Source organism: Camelus dromedarius, chromosome 12 (assembly GCF_036321535.1).
Source record: "Camelus dromedarius isolate mCamDro1 chromosome 12, mCamDro1.pat, whole genome shotgun sequence".
NCBI classification, from domain to species: Eukaryota; Metazoa; Chordata; class Mammalia; order Artiodactyla; family Camelidae; genus Camelus; species Camelus dromedarius.
The window spans coordinates 33,722,512-33,746,667 of NC_087447.1; the positions used below are offsets into that span (position 1 = coordinate 33,722,512).

Here is a 24,156-nt window from a genome sequence, read left to right on the forward strand (position 1 = left end):
TCAGACTGATTCTCATACTACAGAATTATTTGGAAGCTGATGGTAAGTGTAGAAACAGCCAACATATTTCCCACCTGAGGCTCATTTTGGGGCACATATTCATTTAATAAAATGGAGGGTAGACTTATCTGCACTAATTAGATCATCATTTCGCTCTTTTTTTCTACCTGAACAGTTAATTTGGATTAAGTTCTAGTTGCACATGCTACTTCATTGGATTTGCTTAAGAAAAAAAAGAAAGCTTTTAGAGCCTATTAATCTCAAGAAGTAGCACAGGTTAGAAAACATATCCTAGTTCAAGAGTGTTTTATGTGATTTTATGATTGCCTTTGATTCTGATATATCATATCTGGAAGGAAAATGTTACAAGTCTGACTTGGCAAGACAGATCACAAAAGAGTGTTCTAATCCCCACAGGATATCACTTCTTGTATATCTCAAAGGTGTTTCAAAATCAGCATATCAATAAATGAGCTTCTGATCCTCACCTCTAAACCTGTTCATCTACCAGGTTTCTTTGTCTTACAAAATAGTACCGCCATTCTTCAAACTGTAAAAGCAAGAAACCGTGGGGGTCACCACTGTTAACTCTTTCTCTCCTACCTCATTAGCTAATCCATCCTTGAGTCCTGGCAATTTTACCTTCTAGACAGCTCTCAAATATGTCCACTTTTCTCCATCTCCACTAAAACTACCTTTGTGTAAGTCCCTGCCTGTAACAACTGACCCATAGGCCTCCCATACCCACTCTGGTCCCCTAACTGTTCTCCATATTCCATCCATGATCTTTGCAAAGTGCCCTTCTGATTGCACCACTCTCTGCTTAAAAACTTCAATTCTTTCCCACTGGTCTAAGGAAAAGAGAGCAAACAGCACAGGTGCTAAACGGTTGGACAGCTCACCACCGTCCTTAAACACTGGTCTCCATGTCTCAGGACTGCTGGGTTCACCCCAGAGCCTTCACTGCTCCCCTTCCAATGATTAAGTCCTCCCCAAATGTAACCACTATTCTGATGTTTATCACCATTATATTAGCTTAGTTTGTCATGTAAATGTAAATACTGACACTTCTCTGTATCTGGCCTTCTTTTTTCTTTTTTCATGAACATTCTGTTCTTGAAATTCATCCATGTAATAGTGTATAGTTAAGATCACTTTTTTCCATTGATGTATATTATTCCATAAACATACTGCACATATTTATCCATTCTACTATTGATGAATGTTTGGCTTAATTCCAGTTTAAGACTCTAATGAACAATGCTGCAACAGACATTCTTGTACATGTCTTTTTGGTGAACATATGAAACCATTTCTAAGAGTGAAAAGGTAAAGCCACAGGGTAAGCATGCGTTGAGCCTCGGTAGCTACAGCAGGTAGCGGAGTTTTATGGAAACAACTTAGCACAGTACCTCTGCCCCATCACCGTTATGCATTTCCTAGAGTACTGTCATTAGTATGATTCTTTTAAAAGATCCAACTATAAAAAATTTCAGACAGATACACAATTACAGAACCTCTGAGTTCCTATCACCTATATTCAACAGTTACCAGTATTTGGCACATTGACTTCATCTCTTCTCCCTCTGCCCCACATTTCTGATGAACTATTTTGAAGCACACCTTGGCATCATGTCATTTCTCCCTTACCTGTTTACATCTCTGAAAACTACGAACATTTCTTTATACAACTACAATGCCTTTACCACACAAAACCAAATTCTCAGTAATTCTTTGGTATTATCTAATACTCATAAAGTGAGTTTTAATATCTATCTCCCCCATCAATGCCTCAGGAATAGAAGAGCTGTTTGTTTTGGTTTATTACTATATTCCCAATGGCTTGCAGCTCTTAACATATAATACCACTCAAAAAACAGTTCCTGGGAATAAATAAAGGGATTTAAGTATTCACAACACCATCAAAGCCTAACTTCAAAGCTTCAGGTTTCAGAGAAGAGTAGGAAGTTCAGGACCATGCTCTAGATTTGTACAGTCGTTCATTTAAGGAGAAACCTAAAACTGACTGTAGACGTGGAATCACATCATTACAAATGCTCTTCCTCTTAGACATAAAATTTACTTAATGAAGCCTATTAAAATATATACCAGATGTCCCACTAAAATCTATGATGCAAGTTCAAGACAAATCTTACTATTTCTAAGCAGCACAGATGTGTTTAAATAGTTAGTTTCTTTAGTTGATTAGCTTCGCAAGGTCAAAATTAGGTCAATTTACACTCAAAAGTACTAAGAACTGATTTAATACCAAGGAATGAGTTTAGAATTAGTAGGCTTCTACTGTTAGAGATTTTTCAAAAGCTTTTAAAAGAAAACTTAAAGAACACAACCACAAAGAAATGGGCTCATCTTGATGCTTCTTCTTGAGCCATCAGAAAAATTTAAAGCTTAATTAAAACATAAAATGAAAATAAGGAGCACCATGAGTACAGAATCAGTAAAGTTTGAATGGTAAACATTTTAACATTTCTTTTAATAACATGTGCATTAGCCTTGGAAAACTGTAACTCAAGACTTGTTCTGACTCCATCCAAAGCTTAACTATCAGTGACTCTTAAGCATATGTGTCTACCATTTATCAAATATGTCACTTTTTTTTTAAATGGAAAAACCAAAATGAGAATTGAGAGGTAACATACAATTTATTTTCAGTTCATTCACTAACTTTTGTTTATTTTCATTTACTTTTCCTAATATTAAAAAATCCTAAATATGTAGGATTTTCCAGATTGGGCTTTTAAAACAATGTACTCAGGGACTTTTGTTTCTAGTAGATATAGATGATTGCAAAAGGCTCTCCCCTCACTCTGAGATAACAACAGCAACAACAAAACTGGGTAAACTAAACAATTATTATATTTTTCATTAGAATCATTGAAAAGCGTCAGAGGTAAAGAGGTCTAAATAAACTATTTCCAGAGAAGAATGAGCCATTCCTAGTTGACCAAACAGAAACAGTGGCTTTCATAACTGATAGCACTTATCCAATGCTGAGGCAAAGCAGCAAAGCCACAGGTCAGACATATGGGGGAACACGTAGCTGCGTGAACACTGCTGCTGTGGTGGCTGACATGTTGGATTACTGGCTCCCAGACCTGGCCCCACCGAACAGCCTGCAGACACAGCCCCACTCATCAACAGACTGGCTGCCTAAAGAGTAAGGAGCCCACAGCCGCCTCTGGGCTTGCACCTAGACATGGCCCAGCTCACCAGAGGGCCAAGACCAGCTCCACCCACCAGTGGACAGGCACTGGCCCCTGCCATCAAGAAGTCAGATCAAGCCTCTAGACACCAGAAGCAAGAAAACTATGATCCTGCAATGCAGGCCAGACCCTATCCTGGGACTCGCTGGGCCCTGGCCTGGCCCAAAAGCAGAGCAACACACCCTTCTGGACACCCCTGGACCCCTTATCCAACTGTGTCATGGACCACCCCACCTGGCCCCAACCCAACAATCTGAAACAAGCTCTGGGATCCCTGGGCCTTGCAGCCAGACTTCAGGAACTAGTTCTGCCTACCAGGAGACCGGCACAAATTCCAAGGTCTGGCTACACCAGCCACTGCATAGACAACAGCTCCAGAGGCTTTAGGACCCTGACTCCGCCTACCAGTCAGCCAGCTCTAGGGAGCCCCTAGGATTCTTCAACCAGTCACCCCATGACCAGGCCCCACTAAACAGCAGCCAGCAGCATCCGCACAAGGCAGGGCCAGGCACCAACCAGACCAGGGGCCTACCAGTCTGCCATATAGTCAGCCTGCCACAACAGAAGGACCCACAGAGTCCTCTTAGGGTAAAACCCTAAGCATACAGCTTGGGTGACGAGAGGGGAGTACACTGCTGAAACGCACAGAACACTTTCTAAAGAGGGCCACTGTTTCAAGGCTGAGAAACCTAACTAACCTACCCCATTCAGAGAAATACAAATAGCACCTTAGACAGAATGAAGCAGCAAAGGAGTATGCTTCAGACGAAGGTACAAAATAAAACCCTAGAAGAACTAAGTGACGTGCAGACAGGCAATCTACCCAAGAAACAGTTCCAAGTAATGATGAAAAGATCAAAGAACTCAGAAAGAGAATGGATACACAGAACAAGAAGTTAGAAGTTTTACTGAAAAGTTAGAAGATATAAAGAATAGCTAGAGATGAAGAATAGAATAACTGAAATGAAAACCTGCTGTTGACAGCACAGGTTATGGGCGAAGATATTATCCCAGAAAAAAAATAAGAGACGAGGTTCACACAGAGGTAAAGTGTGTTGGCCTTGCGGTCCAGATTGCCTTGGTGATCACATCCTCAAAGGAATTTGAAGACAAGTGGTTCAGAAAGATCAAAGACCACTTCTGTCCCTTTGAAAATCAGCTCCATACAGAGATAAAAATTTTGGTTTTGTGGTCCCTTTAAAAATAAAACATCTTGTATTGTATTAATTGTCCTGGTTTACTTCAGACAGAATCCACTGCTAATTATGGAATAAACTAAACTAACAACAATTATTTTATATTTTTATGAATATATAAAAGGAAGGAATCAATAGCAGACTGGAAGGAATAAACACTAGACTAAATGATTCAGAAGAACAGATCAGTGAGCTGGAAGACAGAGTAGTGGAAATCACTGCTGCTGAACAGAGAAAAGAAAAGAATGAAAAAAATGATGACAGTTTAATAAACCTCTGGGAAAACATCGACAGCATTAATATTTGCATGATAGGGGTCCCAGAATGTGAAGAAAGAGAGAAAGGGCCTGAGAATATATTTGAAGAGATAGCTGAAAACCTCTCTAAACTGGGAAAGGAAATAGTTACCCAAGTCCAGGAAGTATAGAGAGTCCCATAAAGGATTAACCCAAAGAAGAACATCAAGACATACTATAATCAAATGACAAAACTAAAGATAAAGAGAGAACACTAAAAGCAGCAAGGGAAAAGCAACAAATAACACAGAAGGAAACTCCCATAAGACTATCTGGTTTTTCTGCTGGTTTTTTTTCTGCTGGTTTTTCAGCAGAAACTCTGCAGGCCAAAAGGGAGTGGCACGATATATTTAGTGATGAAAGGAAAAACCTACAACCAAGAATAATCTACCCAGCAAGGCTCCCGTGCAGATTTGATGTAGGAAACAAAAGCTTAACAGATAAGCAAAAGCTAAAAGAATTTCAGCATCACCAAACCAGCTTTATAACAAACATTAAAGGAACTTCTCTAGGCAAAAAAGAAAAGGCCACAACTAGAAACAAGAAAATTTCCGATCGAAAAAGCTCACTGTTGAAGGCAAACATAAAGGTAGGAAGTCATCCACAAACAAAGCTAGTAGGGAGGTTAAAAGACAAAAGTAGTAAAATCATCTGTATCCACAAAACAATTAGATGTAAAATATGATTTCAAAAATAGTAATCATGAGGGAAGGAGAGTATAAATGCAGGCTATTTAAAGTGTGTTTCATCTTAGGAGATCAGCAACTTTAAACAATCATATATATATACACACACACAAACACATACACACACACACACACACACACGACATATATATGTATCAGCTTATACAAAAACCTCACGGAAACTGCAAACCAAAAATCTATAAAAAAGAAAAAAGAATCCAAACATAACAGTAAAGATAGTTATCAAATCGTAAGAGAAGAGAAGAGAACAAAAGAAGAAAGGGGGAAATAAAGATCTATAAAAACAGGTCCAAAACAATTAACAAAACGGCAATAAGAATGTACATATTGGTAATTACCTTAAACGGAAATGGACTAAATGCTCCAACCAAAAGACAGACTGGCTAAACAGATACAAAAACAAGACCCAAATATATGCTGTCTACAAGAAACTCCCTTTAGATCTAGAGGCACATAGAGATTGCAAGTGAGGGGATGGAAAATGATATTCTATGCAAAGAAAAAATTGAAAGAAAGCTGGAATAGCAATACAGACAAAATAAACCGTAAAATAAAGACTGTTACAAGGACACTACACAATGATCAAGGGATTAATCCAAGAAGATAAAACAATTGTAAATATATATGCACCCAACACAGGAGCACCTCAATATATAAGGCAAATATTAACAGACATAAAAGGAGAAATTGACAGTAACACAATAATGGGAGGGGACTTTAACACCCTACTTACATCAATGGGTCATCCAGACAGAAAATCAATAAGGAAACAAAAACACGTTAGACCAAATAGACTTAATTGATATTTATAGAGCATTCTACCTGAAAGCAGAATACACATTCTTTTCAAGCGCACATGGGACACTCAGGATAGATCACATGCTGGGTCACAAAACAAATCTCGGTAAATTCAAGAAAACTGAAATCGTATCAAGCATCCTGTCCAATTGCAATGTGATGAGATTAGAAATCAACTACAAGAAAAATACTGCAAAAACCACAAACACATGGAGGCTAAACAATATGATACTAAATATCCAATGGATCACTGAAGAAATCAAAGAGGAAATCAAAAAATACTCAGAGACAAATGAAAACGAAAACATGATGCTACAAAACCTCTGGGATGCAGCAAAAGCAGTTCTAAGAGAGTTTATAGTGATACAAGCTTACTTCAGGAAACAAGAAAAATCTCAAATAAACAACCTATCCTTACACCCAAAGCAATTAGAGAAAGAATAACAAACAAAACCCAGAATTAGCAGAAGGGAAGAAATCATAAAGATCAGAGCAGAAACATAATGGAATAGAGACTAAGGAAACAACAGAAAAGATCAATGAAAGTAAAAGCTGGTTCACTGAAAAGATAAACAAAATTGATAAAACTTTAGCCAAACTCATCAAGAAAAAAGGGGAGAGGGCCCAATTAAAAACATCAGAAATGAAAAATGAGAAGTTACAACCTATGTCACAGAAATACAAAAGATCATGAGAGACTACTAGAGCAACTATACGTCAATAAAATCGACAACCAAGAAGAAATGGACAAATTCTTTGAAAGGTACACAGTCCCAAGAGTGAACCGGAAAGAAGCAGAAAATATGAACAGACCAACTACCATTACTGAAACTGAATTAGTAATTTAAAAACTCCCAACAAATAAAAGTCCAGGACCAGATGGCTTCACAAGGTGAATTCTACCAAACATTTAGAGAAGAGTGAACACCTGTTCTTCCCAAACTATTCCAAACAATTGCACAGGAAGGAACACTTCTGAACTCATTTCATGAGGTCACCAATACCGTGATACTGAAACCAGACAAAAATGTAAAAAAAAAAAAATTACAGATCAGTATCGCTGATAAACCTAGATGCAAAAATCCTCAACAAAATACTAGAAAACCAACTCTAATGATACACTCAAAGGATCATACCTCATGATCAACAGGATTCATTTCAGGAATGCAAGGCTTTTTCAACATCCACAAATCAATCAACGTGACACACTAATCCTGGGAGTAAATACCCTTTTCTCAAAAACAAAAGGCTCAACTAGAATGTTTACTCTTCAAGATACACTTTGAAACACCCCTATTCACTGTATGTACCAATTCCCAACTAGGTCATAACCCAGGCCAAATCCCAAAAAGGACCTTTCCTCTCCCCTCTAATCCTTTGTTCTTCATTTGAGAGACTCACTGAAAATCAGATCTCCCAAACCTCATAAATATCCTGACTTTGTCTTCCTCCCTAAACTCAGCTTAATTTTGATGGTCTTTTCAGGAAGTAAGCAAGAAAGAGCACCCTAATCTTATGCTTAAAAGACATTGTAAATTAACTGCTGTGGTACCCAGCCCTGATTCAGCTCAACTCTGGATTAGATAAAAGGGATCAGCCCCTCATCTTAGCTACCAGAGGTAAGTGGAGGCCCTGCTAGGAGAAAATATTACCTACATAAGTCTGTACTTTCTTTCATACAATGTCTAGCATAATATATAGTTATAAAAATATGAGAATAGGAAAATGTGACTCATAATCAAAAGAAAAAAAAGCAACAGAAGTAGAATTACAGATGGATCATATAATTAGCAAATAGATCTTAAAAGAATTATTATAAATATGTTAAGAAATTTAGATTAAAAGATTGACCAAAGTGGTTACAAAGATGAAAAATGATAACTCAAAAAAATCAAAATAGAAATTTTAGGCCTAAAAAACATGGTATTTAAAATGAAAATATTTATTGGTGATCTTAACAGCAGAAAAAATACAGAAAAGATCAGTGAGTTAAAAAAAAAGGTGAACAGAAATCATCCAAAAATGAATTTATTAAATGGCTACCATGTGTTAGATTTCCCTTCAATCTTTCTTTTTTTCTTTCTCATAGAAACTTGGCTGTAAAATTTGATTACCAACTATAATTTTTTGACCAGAAAATACCTCACTTCTGTGCTCCAAATCCCAGACCACTGTTTATATTTCTATATTTCTTCTTTATATTCATACTACAATGTTATCAGTACCTGCCTCCTCTCACTTAAATGCCTTTTCAGGACAGAGGATAGGTTTTACTTGTTTTGTTTTGTGCCCACAGATTTTAGACAAGTACCTAGTGGCACACAGTCAGCATGTAATATTTGTTTAACAAACTATCTGTTAATATAAGTTTCTATATTACTATAAAGATTTTTAAAGTTATGATGAGATTAAATAGCTCTCAAATGCCACTAAATTCATATTTATGCCCTTTGATGAAATCCAAAATAAAAGACTTAATTGTAAGAGGTCTTTAAATACAAATATGTAAAAAGTCTGATGTTTTTTATTTCATCCATTGGTTCATCCTTAACAGTAGTGAAAGAAAAATGGTTAGGAAAAATAACATTCTTTGTTAAACACAATAAAAACATATTAACGAAAGTTTATGCAAACTAAACATTGCTGTACCACTCATTATTCCAGTGCATGATAACAGAGAGGTAGAATAAAAAATATATGTATAATGCTGAAATTAAGATATAAAAATGACTGCTTTAAGAGATGATGTATCAAAACAAACTTTACACGTCAAAGATATTATTTATGTATGTGAGCATGTAATCTGAAAAAACGTCTTAAACAGTTTCATTCTTAAGGTAGACAACTCACTGTTATATAAAAGGTAGTATGAGAAGCCATTTAATGTATACCTAGGATTACGAAAAAGGATCCTTGTCTGTATCATTAAGGAGCTTATACAGACAGACGCCAGTATAAATAATGCTGGAACACAGAGTAAGAGAGCATTACACAATTACATCAATGATATTAAAAAATAAACTAGAACTCACAAGATCAAATATATTAGTTCTAAATTGTATAGCCTTATACCAATTGCTTTTGAACACATAAAAACTTTCCACAAAAATAAAGGACTTTATTGTTCATTTACTGATGTGTTAGGTAGGCTGATATGATAGAAAGTCAGTTGCTAACTAAACATTCATACCCTATCATAAAAGCAAAGGCAGTGACCTAAACTGTCAATAATATATGAAACAGTAAAAAATGCTCAGAAAATTGCTATGTATGTGGTACTAGTATTCATTGGAAAATTATACTTTAACCACTATAGACATCCAAGACTCAAACTTTACATATAAATATTGCATCATGTTAAATTCTCTAAAACATGAAGTTTGTTAATGAAAAACATTAACTTAAAAATGCTGCCAAATTTCTTCTGGGGTGGACTGTGTGTCTGTGTGTATGGTTTTGGGGGAGACTGCAAAAAAAAGGTATTTTTCCATTAAAGGCACTAACAAACTGGAGAAAGCCATCTGAAAAAAACCACTATCAGTCTATAGCACACATGCTATTGAAATTAAATGCAAAGGGGGTGTTCTTAGCATCTTGTTACTTTGAAAAATCCAATTTCCTCTAATATTTTAATTAGGCCACAAATTTAGAATCTCAATTAAGAAATAAATGGTTTATGCATATATTTAAAATGGGCTTAACTACTCAGAGAAATTGTCCCTCTTGTTCTCAGCTATGCATTCAAGTTTCAAGTATTAAAAAAGCATTTAAGTATTTGAAGTTGTGTACTTAGCAGTTTAAAACTAGATACCTTTTTCTTCGCTCTTCCTCCCCAAAGTAACTTTCTCCATTTCTTTAGTAGGCATTGTTTTTTATTTTCCTTATTTCCACTAATTCTTCTGATTATGTAACGGAGAAACAAAGTTCCAATTAGGCACTCATCCTTTTTAATACCTTTGTTAATGGATTATTCCCAAATAATCAGGCAAATAATCTATCTATTCAAAAGTAGCCTTAGAGACTAGACTTGCGTAACAGCTCCAGACGGTAGGTAGGGGAAGAGAGCAAGGAATTGGCATGACCTCAAAGAGCAAAAGATAGCTGGAATAGATATGGGTGGATAGCTGGGATTCACAAACAATGAAAATGTTATGAAAGCATTAGGCCACAAAATCTTACTCACGTCAGGCTCACGTTAGAGTAAGCATACTAGAAAGGAAAGGAAGTTTCTAAGAAATGTAGATGCTTCATCAAACAACTATAAGCTTACTCTGAAAAGGTAAAGAAATAAATTTTCAAAGATCTACTTTGTCTCTGTGGCAAATAGGATGGCATGTAGGACTTATTTTATCACATTGATCTGTCAGTCCTAACCTGGAGGAAGAGCACATTTTGATGATACACATTCTATTTCCCTCTGCCTCCCAACAACTGCTAGACTACTGGCCAAAAGTAAGACTTTTCAAATCTGTTTCAAATGCAACATGCAACCTCCTTTCTTCCACACCTGGAATAACGCATTCTTAAGGGTTCTCTATGTTCCTTTACCAGTTTGTACTATCCCACCAAGAAGGTTTTTTGGGGTCAGGAAAGAGTAAGGATATTCCATAAAACATGATACTGATTTATTTTTTTCTTCACCCATAAAATGGGGTGTTAGTATCCTCTTCAACTAGTTATTAGAACTAAATGAAATAATGCTTTTAAGGTGAATAGCATGTTGCCTGACATACAAGTGTTCAATGACTGTTAGTTATTATCACCATCAGAAGATATTTATATTAACTAATTATTGAACAGAATAATCTCAGAAGAGTTAATATAAATGGTTAAGTACTAAAATTTATATCTTCAATATCTGGCATTCAGCCAATAAACATGGTTTGAAACTATAGATTCCTCTCAAGGTGAGTTACAGAACTGTGTTATTCAGCCACTGATTAGACACATACAAGTCCCTTCCAATCTTCTGCTACCTTTCCCTCAAAGAGAGGACTTTTATATTAAACCTTTTTCTATTAAATCAGACTTTTATATTAAAACCATTCAGGCAATCTGGGAATAAAAATGCAATCTAAAAGGCTCTTCACATGCATGTAACTCTGCAAAGGGACAAATGCAGCCGCACTTACCTGATACATTATTTTGCAATACAAACATTCTGATTACAATCTTTAGATTAAACAGACTTTATCAGTTTTTTCCTCTTGTTTTGTTTCTTTTTATTTTATTCTTTTAAATATACAGAATGAACCCAAGATCATCAAGGGATAAATATAATTTCTTTTAACATAAAGCTTCTTGTAGTCTATCCCAAACTCTTATCAATAGAAGTAATTCTATATAGGTACCCTAGCTTTTCAAAAGTTTGCTTTACACTACGTCACTTTTGCAAAAGACTTCATTTAACAAAAAATGTTATTTTTCCTAACCATTTTCTTTTACCTACTGTTGTGGTTAACAGCTTTTGAGGTCTTTACCACAGTTTTACATTTGCTCTACTTTGATTTACATGTAGGTCACTGAAATAGACTTTAAATAATATTATTTAATAATACTGGTGATATGACAAGTAATTGCTAAGAATTCCCTTACAGATCAATCAATTGTCATTAATCAAGAGGAATTTTTTAACTCTCAAGGATTACTAATATCAAAATACAGAGTAAGTCTAGGAGTTAAAGAGTTTAGCCTGTAATTTGAATTGACCAAAACATTTCAGTTACTAAAAAGGAGAATTAGACAATCTGGGAGAAACAAATGGGAAGAAAAAAATTTTGCTTTTCACCAGTTAAATGACTATAATGGGTGCTTAAATCATAGATGGGATCTAGATATTTAACTTTTGTGAAGTCAACTTCAATGGAAAAAAAAAGAACTCCTCAAAACATCAAAGAACACTGTTAAACTCATTTGGATATAAAATAATTACTGGATCAAAATGAACTGAAACAATTTCAAACAAACCATACAGTCTTTTGTATGTCAATCTGAACAAAATATTTAAAAGAATCAGGTTAAGAGTCAAAGTTAACATGACTAAAATCTGTTTCACAGTTTCTGACAATACAATTTTCAATAAAAATTTTAATTTTGAAGATATAATTAGTATTTTTAAAACTATATAATTAATTTTAAAAATAATATAAATAATATCTATGTAAAGTCATACTTTCTTAAGCAAAGGCCCACATTTTATTAACATTCTGAGTCTCTTGGTAAATGTGATTATTGTTATCTTAGTATTAATAAACATTCAGAAATTATTTAAGAAAAAGTGAATATATTTTAATACCTTAAAATTACAGCTACATTGTAGGTGTTTTCACATATATTACCTCATTAATCTATGTAACTTAGTCTTCAAAATAAAGAATTACTACCATTTTTCTTAAAGCAGCTGATTAGTCTACGGAACAGATTACCTAGGTAACTTGAACAAAGTAACAAACTAGTGAGTGGCAGAAGCAAATATGAATCCAGATTTGCCTAACTTTCTAAAGCTCATACTTTTTCTATTATACTAGGTTGATTCTTTAAAGAAAGGTAAACCATTAGTTTCTTCATGATTTTTCACAGAGGAATATAAAACATTATACCAAATAAACATCTTACTTCCATCTAAATTGAGGATTAAGAGTTACTGGGAGGAGCAGGACATGAACTGCCTATGAAGATAAAGTTGAGTCCTCTCAACTAACTATGATAGGTAATGATAAAGAAGCTATAAAAAGAAATCACAGTGTAAACATGGTTTCCTAATGCTTTCTCTTCTGAACTAACTGAACTTTTAAGAAGTCTACTTGACCTATTAAAACAGATCTGTTCAATAGCCTAACAAAAGCAAAGATAGACTGTCAAAGGCAATAGTCTTTTTCATTTATCACAAGCCTGGTAATTAATTCATTAGCCTGCCAATCAACCACGCTGCTAGTGAGATTTGTGAAAGCAGAATGAAACAGCTTACCGTGCATAGTGATGTCTTTGTGATTTTTAGGGTAAAATCTGAAGAAAACTCCAAATCCGAGACAGAAGTTGTATGGCAATCTATACGCTACCCATTAAAAAAGAATGGAGGGAAGAACTTAGTAAAAATAGTAAAAACAATACCAGACACAAACAGATAAACACTACTTTTTTATGCAAAAAGGATCACTGTAAACCAATGCTTTGCAAACTTCAATCATTCACACCCACCTTTGAGATTATTTCCAAATTTAAGGGCTGATACCACTAGTATTCAGGTTAATTTTTCTTTAAATCCAATTAGTATTTTTTAAGTTAGACTTCTTATAGGAATAGTACATAGCAAATCATGACTCTGATGTGCTAATAAAGCTTTTCTAAGATATGCTAAAAACTGTTCAAATAAATGTGTTTTCTGTGTTCCAACTAAAAATCATTTTCTATACCACCAGTGGTATACATTTGCAATAAATTATGTGTGATGTTATGTGTCAGTATTTTTATGGAAAATGTCAACTTGAAAACATATGCTAACTAAAAGGAAAAGGTGTTTTAGAGTTCATTTTTGTAACTGCATTCCAAGATAAGTCTGTTAAATATTAGGAAAAACTACAACAATTCTGACCAACAAGCAAAACCAACTATGAAGATTCACCACAGGGAAAAAAATGGCCAAATATCCTTATTTTCCTATTCTCCCCTAACTCAAATGCTTCTCCATTTCACTGTGGAGAGTAGAGGGAATCGGCTATAGAGTGTGACCTGAGGTATGCTGTTAAAGGCTACTGATAGCTAACCTACCATGAGTAGGTTGTAACACAGTGAACACAATTCATATGACTACCTGGGGCATTACTCTACTTTAAATAGTTTGAGAAAAAAAAATTTATATATATTTTTATTGAAGTATAGTCAGTTTACAATGCATCAATTTCTGGTGTTCAGCACAATGGTTCAGTCATACATGAACATACATGTATTCGTTTCCATATACTTTTTAGTTTGAGAAAATTTTAAAGTTACAATGTGGCTGCCTCTTATTTGGAGGACTGAGAAACATAGAACAAACTATATTTACCAAAACAAATAAGAAAGAGAAAGGGTATACATACTTTTTAAACATCTTTATCAGTCCTAAATTTTTGATGTCATCCATTTTATTTACTCATAGCATTTTTTGGCATTAAGCAAAGAGATAACTATAGAAATTACCACCCCCACACAATCCTCCTCTTTCTGCTCAAGGTAGCTCTAACTGTATACTCCTACCCTGAGTCAAAGAATACAAATAAATCCCTTACACTCAGCATACCAGGGCACTAAACAGTCCTATAGTCACTAACCAGGCTGTATATTTTTTTTTCTTAAAAGCTGAATGCAATTTTAATCAGCTTGTTCTTTTTGAGAAACTTTACATATTAATTTTAAATATCCATTTAAGAAAATTAATGAACATTTACTGAATGTCTACTTTGTGCAGAGAACAATTACTGATGTTATGAAAGTAACAGTGTGACTAAAAAGAGACAATGTTCTGAACCTAACAATGAACAAGCTATATTTATTTGATTATCTAACTGAAACAGACAAATTAAGGAGTCTTTTAAGAAGAAAGTAATAGGACTTTCACTTACTGCAAAGTTATTACTCAACCCATGTAAATTCAACATAGCAAAACTGACAATAAAACTAGAGATTAACATAGTGAAGAATAAGATATTAAAAGACAAAAGGAATTAACTGAGAAATCTGAACATAGTAGGGTTCTAGTTTCATGGGCATAGTCACTATAATTAATCTGAAAAGGCTGGAAGGAATTTGAATGAGAGAAGTTAAACTGTGTGAAACACTTAGTATGAATGAATCATCTGGCTGTAAATGAGTAGCTGGACTAAGGCCAGGTTCTGGTGATGAAGCAGGAATGACAATACGGCAGGACTTATAGCATCACTAAGCCAAAGTAAATGATTCACCCCTTCAGTAAAAGGAACTTCAATATATAAAGAGAAGTGATACCAAAGGGAAGACAAAGCCAACTGGTAAACAATATGACATCAGGCTGCTTTAGATTGAGTACAATATAAAGAATAATTACTGTTTTGAAGACCCATATATAAAATCAATTATTAATTAGAAATACTGAACTCATGAATGAAAACTGAGAAACACAGCCATAGGGTTAAAGTAAATAAAATTAGTAAAACACCTACCTTAATACTGCAGGGGTCTGAGATAAGAGTCTTTGGATCTAACACTTCCACAATAGCTTCTGGAATAACTGCCTTCTTCATGCAGGACATGTTGAAGCCATAGACATCATCCCAAAAGGCAATTCTATCAGCATGTTTATTCACATCACTTACTGCCACAAGGCTGATAGTGCAAATGTCAGGGTAGACTGCAACAAATAAAATACTCAACAATTTAGCATTATCTCCCTTTATAACAAAATGTAATTTTTAAAGGCTAAATATAAATACCAAATCCAACAATACAGATTATTAGCAATTGATTACTAGCAGTGGGGGATTAACAAAGGTGTAGATCAGAGAAAAAGACCAAGTTCTATCTTCTCATAGCATCTTTAAAATAAAAGAAAAAGATTTCCATTATTGTGATGGCAAGATTAAAATAAGGATGTCAATGATGGATGCCTACTAAAATTATTAAAAATCCTGAAATGAACATATTTATTGACATTAAACTTACACAATATGCTGACTAGATCTTTACATATTCCTCTGAAACATGCAGAGACAAATCATTTAAATAAGTGTGACATGTAAAAAAATCATGTGATAAAATTTCACAGTTGTGTAGAAGACCAGTTCTCATTAACCTATCTTATTTAATATAAATGGTAAATATTTATAAGCACCAAGTGTGTGCCAGACAAGTTATTCTAATTTATAGACTGTGGATACATGACCCTACTCAAACTTATATTTACACAATTTTGACAAATAAATTGGCAATTATTTGTGATATAATAAATACTAAGAAAGGGATAAGGTATTATGAGAGTTTGCAAAAAAAAAAAAAAAGCTAATTCAGATTTGGCTATAGCAGGGGAAAAGGTATTATGTAAGATAAGAACTTAAAACCAAGTTGTTAGGAGTGGGAGGGAAAGAGTGTTCCAGGCAGAGTGTTGTTAGGAGTGGGAGGGAAAGAGTGTTCCAGGCAGAGTGAGTAGTGGGCATTGAAGGTCACAGTAGACTCCAATTTGAGAGAACAGTGAGATACAAGGCTACAAAGGTAAGTAGGGACCAAAGAAAACACTGCTGAGTAAACCACATTAAAAAATTGGACTTTAAGAATAATGATACACCAGTGAAAAATTTTTACAAAGGGTAGCCACTTGATCAGACTTTGGTTTTGGAAAAGACACCCGAGTGTAATGCGGAATAAATGGTAGAGTGCAAGACTAAGAGACAAAACAACAGACAGCTGTAGTAATACAGGTGCTCTGAAGCAGAGTGACGGCTGTGGGAATGGAAAGAAGGAGACACAGTCAAGGGATATTTAGGAGCTAGAACTCACAGGACTACAAGATTGGCTGGCTCCAGAGGTGAGAAAGAGGGAAGGGTCAAGGATGACATTTTTAGACTTAGCAACTGGGCAGACTGTGGTACTAACCATTATAATAGAGAATAAAATAAGGGCAGATTCAAGACGAATATGAGAGTTTAATGCTTATGAGACAAATGGGTAAATATATCCAACAAGCAGCTGGCTCTATAGGCCTGACATTCAAAAGAGGTAATATGAGTTCAATACATAAATTTGGGACCATGAGCATATAAATGGAAATGTATGTGAAGGGAGCTTATAAGGTCCCCTGGGGAGAATACATGCTGAGTACCAGAACTTAAGGGATGAACAGAAGAAAAGGAGGCTGAAAAGAAATAGGTGAGAAGCTGGGACCACAGAAATAAGAAGGAAACCAAGAGAGTAGGTGTTAAGAGAGATAAGGGAAGAGAGTGTTCAGGAAGAAACTCTTTTCTAGTAACAAGTGTTTACAACACAAAATTTAAAAAATAATATTGATGTTCCTTTTTTGACTAGTCAGTAGCAAAATTAACTTTGTCCTTCAAATGTCAACATTTAGGGGATTTATGAATTAAAATACAGATGACATATGCTTACATCCACAAACTGAAAGTACATTAAGCGCCAAAGAAATGCACAAAAGAAATGATTTCACTACTAATAACTAGCCTTCAGATTTAAACAGCAGAGAAATAACCCCTTCCTTCCCCAAAACTTTGTTTCTATCCACAACCTTAGGAATTTTATTATTCAATGACAGCAGCACTAAATTATCTTCTAAATAAAGCCCATGATAAGATCTGCTGGCATCAAAGCAACTGCTTATTCCAAACGTGACATTTGAGATACCCAGAAAAATACTTGGTGCTATGTCACTGATAAGAAGTTTCTCAAGTCTTCTCTAAGGGGGCATGTGAGGCAGATGTGAGAGCTTCACTGACTGCCATGTAAACTGCATTACCTCCACTCTCCTCTTCCTCCACAGACATGGTAACCCTCTTGACTGTGTTTAAATTTCTGATGGAAACAAATTCTTCAAAGCAACGAATATGCTACTATAAACGCTGACCTAGCAAGAGCATCTGCTACAGGAGAGTACGCATACTTAGTTTCTTTTGCTGGGGTGGGGTGGGGTGGTTAATTAGGTTCATTTATTTATGTTTATTTATTTTAATGGAGGTACTGGGGATTGAACCCAGGACCTTGTGCATGCTAAGTGCACACACTACCACTGAGCTATACCCACTCCCCTGTGTTTAGTGTCTTGAATCAGATCCTTACTATTAGAAACACTGAACAGAATTCTGAAGCAACTTTAGTTAGCAATTTCTTTCTGATACTTTGTCAGACTTAATATGACAATCACAGAAGCTTTCCAACATTATGCCCTGTAATTTCACTCTTAAAGAGGAACATAATAAGGGTATAGATCAGGGGTCAGCAAACATTTTCTGTACAGTGACTGCTTTAAGGTCTCTAGGCTGTATGATCTTTACTGAAACTACTCATCTCTGTTGCTATGGTGTGAAAGCCCCACAGACAATATACAAATAAATGAGCATGGCTATGTTTTAATAAAACGTTATCTACAAAAGCAGACAGCACACCAGGTACAGACATCCCTGACAGGGATGAGGGAGAAATGGCTGAGGGAGGTCACTACTTCTGGGAGTGTCATCTATGGGAATCGAACAGCCTCTGGAGTTGTGCAGTGTACATTCAAGCTACTTAACATAGTTCAGAGTTCTTCTATTTTACAATATTATTTAAAATCTCAGTGTATTTTTAAAGTATCACCAGTTTCTATATCAGGGGTTGGCAAACTGTGGCCAAAGGGTCAAACTCAGCCCACTGCTTGATTCTGTAAGTGAAGTTTAATTGGAACACTGCCACACAGTGATCTGCCTATGATCCATGGCTGAGCTGTGTGACGGTGGCAAAGTTGAGTAGTCGGGACAGACTGTATGGCCTACAAAGCACAAATACTTCCTATCCAGCCTCTTGTAGAAAGTTTGCTGAATTCTGGCTCTGTATCAAGCAATATGATGCACTAGCAATACTGCTAAGAAACAGGGATAGCTTTTCATCTTTTTCAGAAGGAAAAACTTATATTACTAAAACCAATTTTAAAAGGTTTGAAAATATATTGGTGATAAGAAAAAACAGACCAAAGAACATACGATTTAACTTTTTCTAGTGTTTAGGTTTATTTTTCAAGCTAACTATATTTTACAAAGATACAGAAAATCATGGTTCCTGTATTTGTTGGAACTTAGAATTATTTTTTATCTTTCAGTTAGTAAGATCTATGAATATTCATAAAAGACTTGTTAACAATGTTATAGGTCGATCTGGTTCTTTATCCACCTCCTCACAGCTGGCTAAAATTTTGGGCCTGGCTAACCCTTTACACCTTCACATTCTGACACATTTGTCACCTGATTTTTGTCAGACAGAGGCACAAATGAATAATTATTCCTTCTTGTAGGTGAAATTAACAAAGCACTGATTGGACAAAAGCATCCTCTTACCAGACCATTTATAAATTCATGGCTTTGACATCTGTGTTCTTCTCGATTCACTGCCCAGAATTCATTTGTCACTAGAACAGCTCACATGGTGAATAGATAAAGATGGGAAAGAAATCCTTTATCCCTGAGAAATGCCTCACAAACTTTTGGACACTAAAGGATAAGATTGAGACACATAAAGAAACAATTCCTAGTAAACACTAGCATCACTGCTTATATATAAATAATCAGAGAGGAAAAAGGCTTAGAACAATAGGAGATAATAAATAAGACAAAATAGATTGTTCTTTGCAGAATACACGTGAATATGGAGAAAGATTTTAGTGAAAAAATAATGATAAAATGAATGACATGCATAAAGAGAAATATACTACTGAGTCACTAAATCATCAAATAATTTGAGAGTTGAATAAGCTTAAAAATTAATTTCAATTTATATAATAAGGTTATCTTAAAAATTAACTAATATTTATTTGGAATTTGGAACATTTTCTCATCATTAACTTATAAATAGTGACTAGGCCCACTAACGCTTAGCTAGGCTAAAATGTTGCTACAGTATGCATTGAAAAATTAGAACATTAAAGAAAAAGTAGAAAATGATACTGCTGCAATATCACTGAACCAAAGTCATAAATGTGAGAAAAATAAGTCTGAATATGAGGAAGTACACAGTGAATTACAGAAATACTAAAGGAAGTCTCTGAGTACTATGAGAAAATGTCAGTGGCTGATTACACTGAGATAAGCTATGTAAAAGTCACGCTATACAAAAGGCAGGTGATAACACCATGATGTCTAAGTTTATTTCAAAACTTTTATAAGGTACAAACCTCACACTAATCTCTTGTTTACCAGCTATAACTCAGGAGGGGAATTAACAGTTATTGAGCAACTACTTTATGTCAAGCATCTCATTTAGACTTTTGACTGATTCTATAAAGGTAGATTATAATCCTTATTCTTCAGATAAGGAAACTGAAGTTCAGAAAGAGAAATTGCCCAAATTACTTGCCCAAATTACTGGTTTTAATCAGCTAACTAGATAACTAGTCATATGATGAAGCCAGGATTCAACTCAAGGTCTAACTGCAAAACCTGTGTGCTCTCCATTGTTCATATCCCACATTTTATGCTTTTATAATGGAAAAAAAGGAAGAAGAAACCCCACTTTCCTAAGGTAAATAACCACTTGTTGGATGAGAAAGAGGATGGAGAAAAGGGTTGAGAAAGATTAGAGATTAATAAAATTTCAGGGCAAAGCAAGGAAAATGGAAATGGTCAGCCTTACCTAATCCACCTGAGTACAGGAATGAGGTGATAAGGCAAAAAGAAACACTAAAAGTGAGAGCAACCAAGGAGAAACGGGGGAGGAGTCAGTAAACTTGACCGCTGTGCTTTCTGCAGAGAGGGAGGTAGTAAGGAAAGCATATTTGCAAACCTGGACTTTATAACAGAGGCGATTTCTTATTAGCATAGATTGGGTTTCCAATGTAAATTTGAATGCAAAGCCCGAGAGACACAGGCCTATCAGTGAATTATTTATCTGACACTCTATTTTGCTGCCTCCTTCTGAGCTGTTTTTGAGATTCCCTATGTTATTATGAGGTAAGGCCTACTTCCCTCTTTAGAAGCTGAAAATGACAAAAACTTGCTTTCCCTCCCTCCCTTGCAAGTTGGGCATGAGCACATGACCTCGGCTCCGCTAATGATACACCCCGAAAGCTCCATCACCTTTCAGAGGCAGCAATACCTACTGTTGTGCGCATTTTAAATAAATTCTTAAAACAGGGCTCTTCCTCTGGTTTTTGGTTCAAAAGGATCTAATGTGGGGTCTGAACATTCATATTTTTAACAAAAGGTCCCAGCAACTGTGATGGTCTGTCAAGATTAGGAAACAATGAGTTAGGAAATGGCTGTCTCAGTAATTTTGCTTTGCTTAATTTTGCTTTGTACTGAACAATAGTGCTCAACTTCATAATCTTGACAATTACAAATCGAAGAAGATGTATACTCTCAAGGACCTCATAAGAAGTTTCCGTTTTATTCTAACCACACGAAGAGGGAAAAAACCTTCATTTTGCTTGAAATGAGAGGCAATTAAAACATTCTTTTCCAGTCCCACGACAGAAGATGTCTTTAGTGGGCTCCTCCATTTTCTTTGCAACTATTATGATTTTACAAAACTATTATCAGTCCTGAGGAAATTTCAAAGAAATGAACTATTTCCCCTGTGCTCTTACAATTTCAACTGGTCCCATTCCTGAGGATATCAACCTCCATTACTTGACTGAAGTGGAGCCTGCTAGGCTTCTACACTGAAATTTACTCTTTTCTTTTTTGTAATTAATATTTTGTGGGGAGGTTCTTTGAAATTAACTAGGTAAATATTCCATTCTTAATCAAACTTTCATATTATTCATTTATTTATTTATAAAAACCTTTTCAATAGCTATGATAATGGGTATAATTTTGCTTCTTAGCTCTAAGCCCTATTCATATGATTAATTATATAATATTCTGCCCAAATTCCCTTTTGTTTGGTATGGATACTGTGACTTGAGTTGTCAGCTTTAAATGATATTCCATAAATTCCTGTTAAAGATAAAGCCATCTAAGTATACACACTTCCTCCACCTGCCTCCTGCATTCCCTTTCCAACTTTTTTAAGATGTGGTAATTGCCACTGTTAAGAGCATAAAAGATTTACATCACATGCTGTCATCTTAAAATAGCTTAATTCTTGGTTGTAAAAATACGCATTGGTCATGACCAAACATTTTCTTAGTTTTCCTCCTTGTATCCTGACTGGCTGAATGTAAAACACTATGATTTCTGATATACAATTAGTAAATCCTAGCTAATAATAGTAGAAGGTAGTAAACCTGCTTTCATTAACTTTAAAACTTTGTTTTTATTAGTGATAATAATAGTAAATGACTACCTCTAAAGTACTATGGAATTGCTTGCTGATTAGAATGAACACTCAAGTTATTGGCTGACTGTTTTATAAAGGCTTTACTCCATACCATTATATGTATGGTGAGACACAAATTGAACCTAGGTTCATGCAAAACTAAACTGTGGTCCCTTCATGCTTTTATGGTCTTCAATGGTCTCCCCCTCCCATAATACAATCATTCTTTCTAAAATCTTTACATTACTAATTGCTTAACAAAATTTTCTTTCAGAAAAACATAAAAGAAAACTTGGCAATAAAAGGAAGAGGATCTAGATGACTGGTAATATTCATCAAATCATACGCAAAATAGGATAAACCACTTCATGTCACTCATTTCTGGCTTTTCCTACTTTTCTTCATCCTGTTAACAAGTAACATTCAGCAGCATTGCTTAGGCAGTTACATGCTGACCTCTCCTATATATCTCCAGATTATCTCAGTGCTAATATCAGCTATATAAAAATAGGGAAAGACCTATACTATGAGCCTCCACTTTATCCCTCTGATGATGGGAAATAGCTCTGCCACTGTTTCAACCTCATTATTCACATGGCTGTAAGTTCTTAATGAATTTCATCGAGAATTCAATTTAAATGTATTAAGTTGCTGTCAGTTCTTCAGTAAGATCAATGAACACCACCCAGAGAGGTATGGAAACAGTTTTCAGAATCTTCCCTAGAACAACTTCAAGGCAAGAATTAGGTTCAACAAAATGTACTTTAGTAAAGGAACAACGAGGGATAGTAGAAAGAACATGAAACCTGAGTCCAGCAGATCTGAGTTTAGGGAAAAAAAAAAATTCAAGGTTTGGACAACTAATATGTACCATCCAGGACAGCTATGTTTCTAAAATCTCAAAGGGCAGCTGGGAGGATTACATGTAATAATATAAATAAAGGTAGAATATATTATCTGGCAACTAGCAAAGAATCAACAAGTGGTAGATGATATTAGTTTTTAGTCAGTAAGTGTAACTGTCATTAAAAAAAACCCCCGTGATTACAGAAAGATACAGCTAATTGTTGCAGGGTAAAATAAATCTAAAAATTCTAGCCAGGTTCATGTCAGAGCTCAGAAACACATCTTAAACTGGGTGCAGAAAATGTAGTGATAAAATGAGGGCATTTTGAAAAGGAAAGGTAACTTATAAAAAGAACTCAACTGTACTGGAAAATTTTCTGTGCTTTATGTTTTGGCCTTACTGATTTTTACTGCCAAGGGAATTTCATAGGACACGGACGGGCAAGAGGCATAAGTGTGGTCAGGTGCTTTATGTCACTAGCTCAAAATGTATCCTCCTTTTCATTCACTTTCATGTCACTATTTTATCAACTTTCTCTGACCATGGAAATGATGTGTTGATCCTGAAGCTCTGAGAACAGGTAGGTGCAGGGAAAGGTGAGTAAAGGGAGACTGATGCAATTCAATTTAGTTTTAAGGGTTCAATGCAATAAACATATGATGCTCTATGTTCCAGGAGCTGAAGAGCTTGCTGAAGAGCCAAAGATAAGCAAAACATAATCCCTGAGAACATTCTGTTTGTATACAACCATTCACAGCAGAAAAGAAAGCCTGTAAAAACACAATCACACTCTGAGTATGCACCTCACTCTGAGTATACAGAGCTAATATGATTAAAAGTTTACCACGGACCTGAAAAGAAAGCCTTCCAAATTTATCGGAATCTACTTAAAAATACTGATGGGGTATGCTGTGCTTTAAAAACCTAGCAGAAACCAGTCACTATTTAAATATTCTTGACAAAGCACAGAAAAGCCAGGTTTATATACCTGGTAAAGTCATAGAAAATTTGCCACCAAAGAGAATGATCTTCAATCTAGTATGAAATATTCTTTTGGGGGGAAAAAAAACCCAAAGAACTAAATGTCATAAAGATTAAATATCAAAAAGAGCTTCTGCGAGATTT

The 24,156-nt window shown here is 35.2% G+C and overlaps 1 protein-coding gene across 5 annotated transcripts in view; it reads right to left on the reverse strand.

The window, feature by feature from the left end:
- Positions 1 to 24,156, reverse strand: part of PRMT3 (protein arginine methyltransferase 3) — a 146,828-nt gene that overhangs the window by 62,658 nt on the left and 60,014 nt on the right. For all 5 annotated transcript variants that reach the window (XR_010383378.1, XM_031459877.2, XM_031459878.2 and 2 more), the window contains exons 12-13: positions 15,398 to 15,585; positions 13,189 to 13,275 (exon numbers count right to left, since the gene is read on the reverse strand). Coding sequence is in view for 4 of the 5 variants with exons in the window: in XM_031459877.2 (XP_031315737.2) it covers positions 13,189 to 13,275; positions 15,398 to 15,585 (275 nt within the window). In the remaining variant the exon portion in view is untranslated. The remainder of the gene's footprint in view (positions 1 to 13,188; positions 13,276 to 15,397; positions 15,586 to 24,156) is intronic.